The sequence below is a fragment of the Lissotriton vulgaris genome, chromosome 5 (genome assembly GCF_964263255.1).
Source record: "Lissotriton vulgaris chromosome 5, aLisVul1.2, whole genome shotgun sequence".
Classification (NCBI taxonomy): domain Eukaryota; kingdom Metazoa; phylum Chordata; class Amphibia; order Caudata; family Salamandridae; genus Lissotriton; species Lissotriton vulgaris.
The window spans coordinates 70,715,070-70,725,883 of record NC_141693.1 but is presented as its reverse complement, the minus strand read 5'-3'; the positions used below and the strand labels follow the sequence as shown (position 1 = coordinate 70,725,883).

Sequence of the window (10,814 nt, the reverse complement as noted above, 5' to 3'; positions counted from 1 at the left end):
CCCTTAGCTTGCAAAGTCCGCCAACAGTACACACATACGGCCCTGAAATTCACACTGCGTCCCATTGGCCTAATGTAAATTTATCACCACTAATCAGAGAATACATAAAATTTGGTCGACAATCAGGTCTTCAAATTAACTGGGCCAAATCACCAGTGATACGGCTAACTGCAATCACGACCTCACCACAGATGGACTTCCCATGAATATGGCAGGAGGAACCCATTAAATATCTAGGCATCTGGATACATCGAGACTCTGAACTCATACGTCAAAGTAACTATGGCACTGCGATTGATAAAATAGAAAAGCAGATTGACCGATGGATCACACTGCCCTTACCTCTGGCGGACAGAATCTCACTTGTTAAAATGGTGATCCTGCCTGTTTCTTTATCTTTTTACTAACATTCCCATACCCCCCCACACCAATATTCAATTGTCTATGTGCCAACGTGTCAAGACTCATATGGGCTAGAAAGCAGGCAAGAACAAGTCTCCAAACACTGACCCTGCCTTACGCAGCCGGGGGATTCACAGTCCCTGATCTATACCTCTACTATCTATGTGCGCAAGCGCAATATGCCTGCTGCTGGTTTCACTCAGTGCATTACATTCCGCATCTCTCAGTAGAAGACAATGATGCTCACCCTATAAATTTGGCAAATACATTGCCACATAGGAGACCCCACTCATCCAAAAACTAAATGAATACAGTACAGACCACATCCCTGGCATCGACACGCATTGCTCACCTCACCAACAAGACTCCAATGTATGCTCCAAGCCTACCTCTGGAACAACACCCAGACCTATTAGTTACTCAAGAGAAAGGAAGCATGGAGTTACTGACCCAAATAGGTATCCCAGTGATGGGCAACATGTACCCTAATGTAAATTTTAAAACACTGGATGACTTGTCATTTGTGAGTAGTTTGTTTATCATAGGCTGCGCGCAGCTGTACAGGAACATTATCCCTCATACCCAAACAAACCCCCTTCACTCGAAACATTACAACTACTGCAAAGCGCGAGACCTAGACAAGCTCGCCCTTAGGGCCCGGCCTCCCGGCTCCCCGCCACACCCCCATAGTTTGTCCAGTAGCCGGTTGGCTACTGGACATGAAGTCCTTGCGGGTCAGCGAATGACGGGCTTCCGGCGGGAACCTCAGGAGGGGTGGCAGAGCCAAGGGGGCGATTTAGCCCCAGGTACACCTCTGCTCACCCTCTGCGCTGGACACCCACCTGAACGGGGCTTTCTTTCAAATCTTCTCCAGGGCTTCCGTCTTCGACCTCGTGACCGCGTGGTATTATTGGGCCTTGGTCATCGGGCGTCGGGACCCTTCGAGGCGTCTGTAGCATTGCGGCTTGGGCGTAACAGTGTTTGAGGTGAGGTGTTGGGGCGCTGGGGGCAAGCGTGTTTGCGGGGAAGGATTTGTGTGCGTTCCACGTCCATGTGGTTGAGTCCGGGTAAATGACCGCCCTTAGTTGGCCCGAGGATTGTCTGAGGGGGTTGGATTCCTGGTTTGTTGAGCTGGAGTCCGACGTTTAGGGACGGGCAAGTGCTTGATCTGTGTGTGCGTAAGCTGGGGCGGATGAGAGTGGTGCTGGCTGGGCTGTTTTAAAGATAGTGCCCCCCCCCATACACATTCTCCGGAGACCTCGCCACTCGATAGTTTGGGCGGTAGGCCAGGGCTCGGGGACGTGCGGTGCTTCATCTGGTGTGGCGCGTAGCGGGAGGGGTGGACTTATTCGGTTTGTCTGTGGTGTATTGTGGGTAGTAGCAGCACAGCCTCGCTTGTGGGAAGCGCGCTTCCCTGATTGATCACGACCGTTGTTTTGCTGGACTCACGGGGTACTCGCGGGCTATTCTGCAGGATTGGCCACGCATCGGGCACTCCGGCTTGCCTTGCTTTGAAGTATCGGTCTTTTTGGCGTGAGCGCATTTGCGGCAGGGGTGCAGCACCATAGTTGGGAGAGCGCCCCTTTGTAATTCCAGATTTGGGGTTTCCTGCTTCTGCGCAGTGTTTTCCAGCCGCCTGGGTGTCGGATTGAAAGAGAACTGACCCATTTTGCACACGGGGGCCGAAGGTGCAAGTATGAGCAGACACACAAAGTGATTGGGAGGGCTGGTGGGCCGTCAGTTTTATAAAGCTTCATTGATTGCTAAGGACTGAACGAATAAGGGGCTACATTAATTGGTCTAGGCTGCATTAAATTGGTTGGAACAACCAAGCAAAGGTACCAGTCATTTTTTCATAAAAGGGTTCATAATGTCACCCAAGCGCAACCAGAAACAGAAAGAAGGGGAGTCAGAAATTGCACAGCTGTTGAAGCTGGTGCTCGCAAAATTGGGCAGGGAGGATGATAGTAGTGAGGAGGAACAAGGGGATGAGGCGCCAGTGTCAGATAGCGAGGAGGTATCTGAGCCAATCCCGGGGGCACAATCGCGTCGAACCATAGTCCAGCTTAAAGCAGCTTTTCCTCCCCTAGTTAAGAAGCCCAGGGTGAATAAGAAGGGGAGGGTGAGCAAGTTTCCAGAGGGCTCTCCCCCCGCACCTCTTTCCCCAGTAATGCCTGGGCCTAGTGCCCCTGCGGCGCCAGTCCCTAGCTTGCCTGATTCATGGCTTCATGCGCCACTGGTGCTCCCAAATATAGTTCCCATACCTGTGATACTGGCAGCACCAGTGTCCAGTACAGTCCCCGTCGTGCCCGCACCTGTTCCAGCTGTGCCGGTGCCCAGCAACCCCCAACCTAATTTGAGTCCCCCTCAGCCAGTCAGCGTGCCATCAGCGGAAGGGTGGGATGACGTGGGCGCATTTTTGGCAGAGATTTGAGGTGCTTTAATGGCCTTAGCGCCTGCTCCTAATCCCCCTACCCCCATAGTACCAGAGGGGGGCAACCTGGGCCAGCATTGGAGGGTGGGCACGCTGCCACAGCTACCATACGGTCCACGGTGGCAACACTTTTGGCAAAATTAGGCACGCCAGGAATCAGCGTGAAGGTAGCACCTTGGGTCTCATCTACAGGCACCGGGGGTTGTTAGGTGAATTGAGTAAGCAGGTGGCCCTCTTAGGCAAAGCGCATGAGAAGGATTTGTACACGCCACCCCTGGCGGTGGGTCAAGCGGCCCCCACGCAACCATCGACAGCAGTGCCCTCTGCAGGTAAGGTAGTGGAGTCCGGAGGCAAAGGAATAGATAAGGGGTGCGCACCAATTGGTGGCCATGAGTCCGTGTTATCCAAGCGTGGTAAGTTGGCAGCGCATGTTACGCCAGAAACAAAGGAAAAAATTGGGAAGGGAGAATTTGTGGATATATTTTCCCTGATTAGACCTAAAAGAAGAGATGTAGAGTCTAAAGAGAAGGAAGGTAAGGAAGGCTCTTTTGGAGATAGGAAACCAAGGGTAGAGGAATCCATTCCTAATTGGTTGTTTGGTTTCAATGTATTTTCCATTGTAATGTTAGAGAAGAAGCCGAAATTGGCTGTACCCTTGATATGTTATGCCAATAAGATTTTGAAAGCACAAACAAGGTATGTTGGGGGGGCCTGGTTGGATTACGATAGGGACTTTAGATGGGCCAAAGTCGATGATCCTGACATGGGTTGGGACCAGACAGAAGTAAAGGTTTGGTTAGAGAGTGTCAATAATAAAGCACCCATGAAGCAGCCCTTTCGGACTTCCCAAGGGGGCGCTGGGGACAAAAGGGGGACCTGTTGGGCCTTTAACCGGAAGACGTGCACCTGGCCCCCAGGAGCATGTAAGTTCAAACATGCATGTGCATACTGTGGCCACCCTTCCCAACCCGAGTTCAAATGCATTAAGAAATCCAAAGAGAAAGGGAGAGAGACTAAGCTCCCTCCCCAGCAGTAAGTTACCCACACCAGTGGATTTGGGGGAGGCTGATTTTCTGGCTAAATCAGTACCCTGACAGGAAGGCAGCCAGGACTTTATTTGAGGGGTTTTCTGCAGGTTTCCGCATTCCAGCTCACGGGGTAACCCCAGTGGACTATTGCAAAAATCTTTTGTCAGCATGTAGGCCTCCATAGTAGTTTCACAAACGGTAGGAAACGAGAGGGTTCTGGGGCGGGTGGCTGGCCCATTCTCCGCTCCCCCTTTACCAGGACTTGTCTGTTCACCTCTGGGCGTGGTGCCTAAGAAGGAGCCTAGCCAGTTCAGGATGATTCACAACTTGTCAGCGCCAAGGGGGGCGTCAGTGAATGATGCTATTAACCAGTCCCTGTGCTCGGTTACGTATTCTTTCTTTGACTCATCACTCCAGAGCCTGCGCGATCTAGGGCCCAAGGCTGTTATGGCTAAGACTGACATTGAGTCAGCTTTCAGGCTCTTCCCAGTACATCCCGAGGATTACCATTTACTAGGTTTCCAGCTAGACTCCCAATTTTACTATGACAGGTGTATGCCAATGGGCTGTGCGGTTTCATGTAAGTACTTTGAGATGTTCAGCTCCATGCTACAGTGGGTTTTTGTTTTCAGAACAGGGCGCAAGGACATGGTACACTACCTAGATGATTTCATGATCATGGGTCCCCCAGCATCAAGTAAGTGTGGGCAAGCCTTGGGCAAGCTAGTTGAGATGTTTGAGGAACTGGGAGTACCGTTAGCCCCCGGTAAGATGGTGGGGCTAGCAACTAGCATGTCTTTCTTGGGCATTGAAATAGACACAGTAGAGGGAGAATGCAGATTGCCAGCAGACAAAGTACAGGCCTTCTCGCAAGCAATAGATTCTGCTCTGGCAGGTCCCAAAGTCACGCTGCATCAACTACAGGTTTTAGTGGGCCAGTTGAATTTTGCCCTGAGAATTATTCCAATGGGGCGCCCATTTTCAAGGTCAATCGCGCGCGCTATGGTAGGCTTGACACAGAAACACCATCACGTCCGATTAAAAGCTGAGGTGAGGGAGGACCTGAGGATTTGGCGTAGCTTCCTGGAGGAATTCAATGGTAAGGTGATTTGACCTGAACTAACTATATCTAGCACAGACTTGGGACTGGTCACGGATTTAGCAGGAAGCATTGGTTTTGGAGCAGTTTTGGGCTCTCAATGGTGCAGGGGTGACTGGCCATCATCTTGGCACGAGAGGGGCTTGACAAAAAACATAGCCTTTTTAGAATTATTCCCAATTGTGGTGGCAGTAGAAGTCCGGGCCGAGGTCTTCAAGAACAAGTCAGTAATTTTTTGGTCAGACAACATGGCTCTGGTAGAAGCTATTAATAGGCAGGGAGCTACTTTCAAACATGTTTTGAGGTTGTTAAAGCATTTAGTCCTGGCTTGTTTAAAGCTCAATCTGCTCTTTAGAGCAGCACATATTCCAGGTGTGGAGAATATGGCTGCTGATGCTTTGTCTCGCTCCAAGTTACAGGATTTTCGAAGGTATCACCCGCAGGCAGAGGAACAGATGTCTGTTTTCCCGACATCTCTGTGGAGGATTGGAGCCCCGGTCTAGCTGGGCTAGTGGAAGACTCTTTGAGTGAGCGCACTAGAAGGACTTACTATCAACACTTTCAAGCAAACAGGACATTTGCTAAGCACACCAGCCAGGCGGCACTTTTTTCAACAGGGGCGCTCTGCAACTTTTTGCTAGCCCTGAGAGAACAGGGGAGGCCAGCTTCTTATGCTAGGGCACATGTGACGGCAATAGGTTTCTTTGCCAAACTGACAGGTCAGTGCGACCCTGGCGCGGCTTTCGTGGTAAGGAGAGCTTTGTCAGGAAGGGCTAGGCTGGAAGGTGTTAAGAAAGATTGGAGAAGGCCCTTAGAACTTAAAATCTTAGGGGACATTCTGGGAGTGCTACGGTCAGTGTGCTCATCTGATTATGAGAGCATCCTGTTTGGCGCTGCGTTCACCTTAGCATTTTATAGTGGATTTCGGCTGGGGGAACTGGTGGGGCCTCTAAATCAGACCACACTGGGGGGCTCCAGAGACAGGATACAAACCTGGTCGCGGGGGCTTGGTGGTGGTGCTGCTAAGGAGATCCAACAAAGTGGTCCAGGACACAATTTACTCAACACATTTAAGTGCAATACTCATTGTTATTTATGAGTTATTTAACATGACTTAATCCTGAAAAATAAAAGGAGAAGAAAACATACAGAAAGCCAAATGTGTGTCTATACCTGTTGATGGTACCCAAACAAATAATTTATAAAGGCAAAGTAATATAAGGCAATATAGATTTGCTATTTATTTCACACTTTTTTATACATACTGTTAAAAACAAGAAATAAGGAGAATGATGCCAGGTGCAGTAGAAAAGCGCAAAAGTTAGTGCTCAAGTGAAAGAGGGAAGTATAAATGAAAAGATAATCCAATAAACACTTAAGGATTTGATACATACACCCAGTCTACCAAATTAGACAAGCTCGCCAAGGATCTGAAATTCTTTGATAAAAAGACAGTTTACCCCTACCTAGCGGAGGGCTATTACAATCAGGAATCTCAGGGAAGATACTCCACTAGGGGCCGGGGAGGATACAGAAGGTATAATACTTTCTCGAACTCTTCGGTAAGCAGTGGGTCCGAGAGTGATCACCCAGGCACAAGTGGCACTACCCAACAAGAATATCAAACAGATTTTTTAGAACAGGATCCATGGATAGAGCCACGAGGCAGAGGCCGTCCCTGGGGACGACCCAGGGGCCGGGGCCAGCAATTCTTCAATCAGGGGAGGGCCAAACCAACATTGGCCAGCATTACATTTTTGTAGTAATGCTAAAATGGATACAATGTGGATTAATTATCCCAGTGCTGTGCTGAATACACTTGTCACTGTATAATGTGTCACATATAATTGACTTGATGATGTATGTAAACATGGTTAATTATGAATATTGGAAAACTTATAAATAAAAAATAAAAATAAAACTTCAACATGTAGACATCACGTTGTGCATTAGCTCGCGCAACAGACATTTTGTTAACTGGGAGTTTATGAGCAACGTAAAGACGTCTCGTTCCCTTCACAACCTCAATGCAGTCTCGCCGCAGACTGTTCAGTCCGCACTTATCTCTTCACAACGTTCACGCTGATCTGCACAGCTTGAGTGCTAATCTCGTCACGTTTCCTTGGCAGCCTAACTGCTTTCTCGACGTGTTCAAGTCCATCGCGTACCTCTTCACAACGTTCACGCTGATCTGCACAGCTGGAGTGCGGATCTTTTCAACAGCGGTGTCTTTCGATTTGCTAACTGACGCATACATTCTATGTCAGGACAGGAGGCTCCGATTATGCTTTCTCATTTCTTTAATGAAATGCTCAGCAGCCAATAAAAATAACCAAAAACTACATTTCCCATGAACACTAGGGAATGACCATAGAGACTATAGTATAAAAGGTCCCAACATTAGTCCTTCTTCCTCTTTCTTTGCTGCTCCGCAGCCAGTTAAGTGCTTTATCTATATTTGCTTACTTTTGCTGATTGCTTGCTGTGCCCTTGGTATTTCTTGCTTGTATTTTGGCATTCACGTAGCGCGCTGCATTCGCATTTCATTGGGGCTCTCCCGACTATTGTGCAGTTTCGGTTTCGTTTGCCCGTTCGGCATATTGGTCTCGGAGCGTGTGTGCACCTCCGTTTATGTGTCCGGGCGCCTGCTTGTTGCCTGCGGACCTTGTGGAGCGGGAGCAGGGGTTTCCGACTCGCACAGAGAGCGCGAGCGCTCTCGAGCCGGGTATTGTGTCAGGCGGCAGTCGCGCATGCGTGCTGCTTTATTCCGGCTCCTGTATTATTTCCTCACAGACACCGGTTGAGTGACGAGGTCATTCTTCAACGCCCATGCCCACAGCCTGTTCCAATTTAACCCCGTGTGACACTGGAGTCCTGTGAGGGCTTCGGTTGATACTTTATTGCATAGGCGCTGCCTAGAGTGTATTTTGCTGTGCAGGCTTTGCTCCCTCCACGTTTTATTTTCATTTAGAGCTGGTTTGTGCCTGCTCTTTTGTAAGCCTGCTGTGGGGTTCTCACACTCCCCCTTGCATTGTGTTTTTGACACTCTATATTCCTGTAGTCATCTTGTGGGCCCTAATTATTACACTTGTGTATAATGGCAGAATACTATGACGCAGATGATGACTACTATTATGGGGAGGAGGATGAAGGCTCTTTGGAGCATAATTTAGTGAAGGAATTGGACAAGGGAGTCCAACAGTCTGTTAATAAAGCACTGGTGCGTGCAATTAATCCTCTGGAGCGTCATTTAAATATGTATGCGCAACAGCAAGGATGGCTGCCTGCGACTAAGAAATCCACGAAGTCTCCTGTTAATCCCCATAAGTCTGATTTCCAGAAACTGGCTAAGACCTTGGCGGCTGCGCCTTCCAGAGCTTCTGCACCTCGGGATACCGACGATTCTGACAATGCTCATTCCTCAACATCTTCAGACCATAATTCACCCCCGCCCAAAAAGCGTGTCTGCAAAGAGCATTTTGTGGACGCTCCTGAACGTCCTCCTGTGCTCAATTTTGAGCCCGCGGATATCCTACATCCAAATTCATCTTCCTGGTTGCCCTCGCCTGCTGTTGCCGCCTATATTCAGGCACACATTTGTCAACCCTTTGAGGCTTCTGTTCATGCTAGACTCCGTTCTGAATGCCCGAGGCCTGACCTCGCTGATCATTTGGCTGAGACGCCGGAGGTCGACCCCATGATGGTCACCTACTTATGCTAAGGACCCGATAAAGGGCCTTGACAGGTCTTGGCGGTCTTGCCAAGACAAGATGCTGGACATGCTTGGGCCTCTAACCAAGATTCTGGATCTGGGGTTCCAGGCGAAGGAGGCCTCAGCCCTTGTGGACCCGGACGAATTGATTGAATGGGCACAAAGGGCGATCTGCCAATTGGGTAACGCCAATTGTGCTGTGTCTGCTGAACGACTCAGGTCGATTCTTTTGAAATTGGATCCAAAACTATCGGAGCTAGCGACTTCTGAGTCTGGTCCTGAAGCACAAGGTTTCTTATTTGGACAGCCTTTCTTAAAGGAGCTTACAAAGTTTGTTTCCACCTTCAGTGGCATCGACAAGGCGCAGGCGTCATTACGCCGGGCTACGCGTCCGGTTTTTGCCAAGGCCGGACGACATCGGGGACGCTCGTTCGGCCGTGGTTCCACTCACCAGTCCCAACGAGGTCACACCTCTCATCGTGGAGGAGCATACGACTCAGGATACTCCACCAGAGCAAACTTCTATCCCTCCCGCAAGGGGAAGGGACAATATGGAAAAGGTCGTTCCGGAGGACAGCAAGGACACTACCAGGACTCCAACTCTGCAGGTGAGCCTGATTCATGCTTGCAATGTGATGTTGGGGGGACGAATACAGTGTTTTCTCGAAAAAACTGGCGCATGATCTCCAGCGATGCATGGGTGCTAGAAACCGTACAGGGGTTCAAGATAGAGTGCTATCACCCTATGCATCAGACCCGTCCTCCCCCTTGTTTAAGTTTTTCCCTTCAAGATCAAGCTTGCCTCTCCGAGGAAATAAACGTTCTTCTCCAAAAAGGGGAGATTCTTCAAACCGACCCTCATCCGACGGGGTTTGCCAGCTCAGTCTTTCTGGTCGAGAAGAAAGGAGGCGGGTCTCGCCTGGTTCTCAACCTGAAAGACTTCAACGGAGGGGTGGTCTACCGGCACTTCAAGATGGAGGGCATCCATCTCTTGCGAGATCTCCTGCGCGAAGGGGACTGGATGGTCCGCCTGGATCTCAAGGACGCGTATCTATCGATACCGATCTTCAGACCCCATCGTCGGTTTCTCCAGTTTCAGTGGCAGGGAGTTTGGTACGAGTATCAGGGTCTCCCGTTCGGCCTTTCGTCGGCACCATGGTGCTTCACGAAACTACTGAGACCGGTTGTGGAACATCTGCGATCTCGGGGGGTCAGGCTGAATATTTATCTGGACGATATTCTCCTTATGGCGGATTGTCCGCTCAGACTTCTGCAACATCTGGAGTGGTCCATCGGTCTTTTGCAATCTCTCGGTTTTCTGATCAACATTCCGAAATCGGTTTTGACTCCAACTCAATCTATAGATTTTCTGGGTTTCCAGATAGACTCGGTTGCTTGCCAGCTTCTCTTGCCCGGCCAAAAGATTCATTACATCAAGAGGGAATTGACATCTGTTATTTCCAGACAGACTGTGTCATTGAGATCGTTGGCATGTGTAGTAGGCCTGTTGGCGTCTTCCATTCAGGCGATCTTTCCAGGCCCTCTGCATTACAGGGCAATGCAACGGCTGAAAATCCAACATCTCCGAAAAGGCCTCAGGTACTCGTACCAGATTCCTCTTACGGAGGAAGCGAGGTGGGAGATGCAATGGTGGCTAGACCACATGGAGGCCTGGAATGGTGGAGCCCTATTCGGTGCGTCGCCGGAACTAGTGATAGAATCCGATGCCAGTCGTTGGGGTTGGGGAGCCCGTTGCGGACCTGTCTCGATGGGGGGTCGTTGGTCCCCTCAGGAGTTGTCTCTCCACATAAACTGTCTGGAACTCCTGGCGGGTTCTTTTGCGATCAAGTGTTTCTCTCCCCTTCAAACCAGTTGCTGCATTCTTCTCCGGATGGGCAACGTGTCCGCAGTCCGCTATGTCAACAAGCTGGGCGGGACTCGTCCAAGGTGTTGGCGGAGATAGCCAAGGATTTTTGGCATTTTTGCCTGCAGCAGATGATCACTGTTATTGCGGAGTATCTTCCGGGTCGCAACAATCAAATTGCAGATTGGCACTCCAGACATCTTCGGGATTTCAGCGACTGGAGGCTTCACCCTCGAGTGTTCCGTTCCATTCTTCGGCGTTGGGGCCAGTGTCAC

The 10,814-nt window shown here is 49.9% G+C and overlaps 1 protein-coding gene across 1 annotated transcript; it reads left to right on the top strand.

Annotated features, from left to right (window-relative positions):
* Window positions 1-2,272: 2,272 nt before the first annotated feature.
* Window positions 2,273-3,872, top strand: LOC147710207 (uncharacterized). Its single transcript, XM_086919331.1, has 2 exons — window positions 2,273-2,524; window positions 2,886-3,872. The coding sequence occupies exons 1-2, from the start codon at window positions 2,273-2,275 to the stop codon at window positions 3,870-3,872; spliced, it is 1,239 nt and encodes a 412-aa protein (XP_086775457.1).
* Window positions 3,873-10,814: the final 6,942 nt, after the last annotated feature.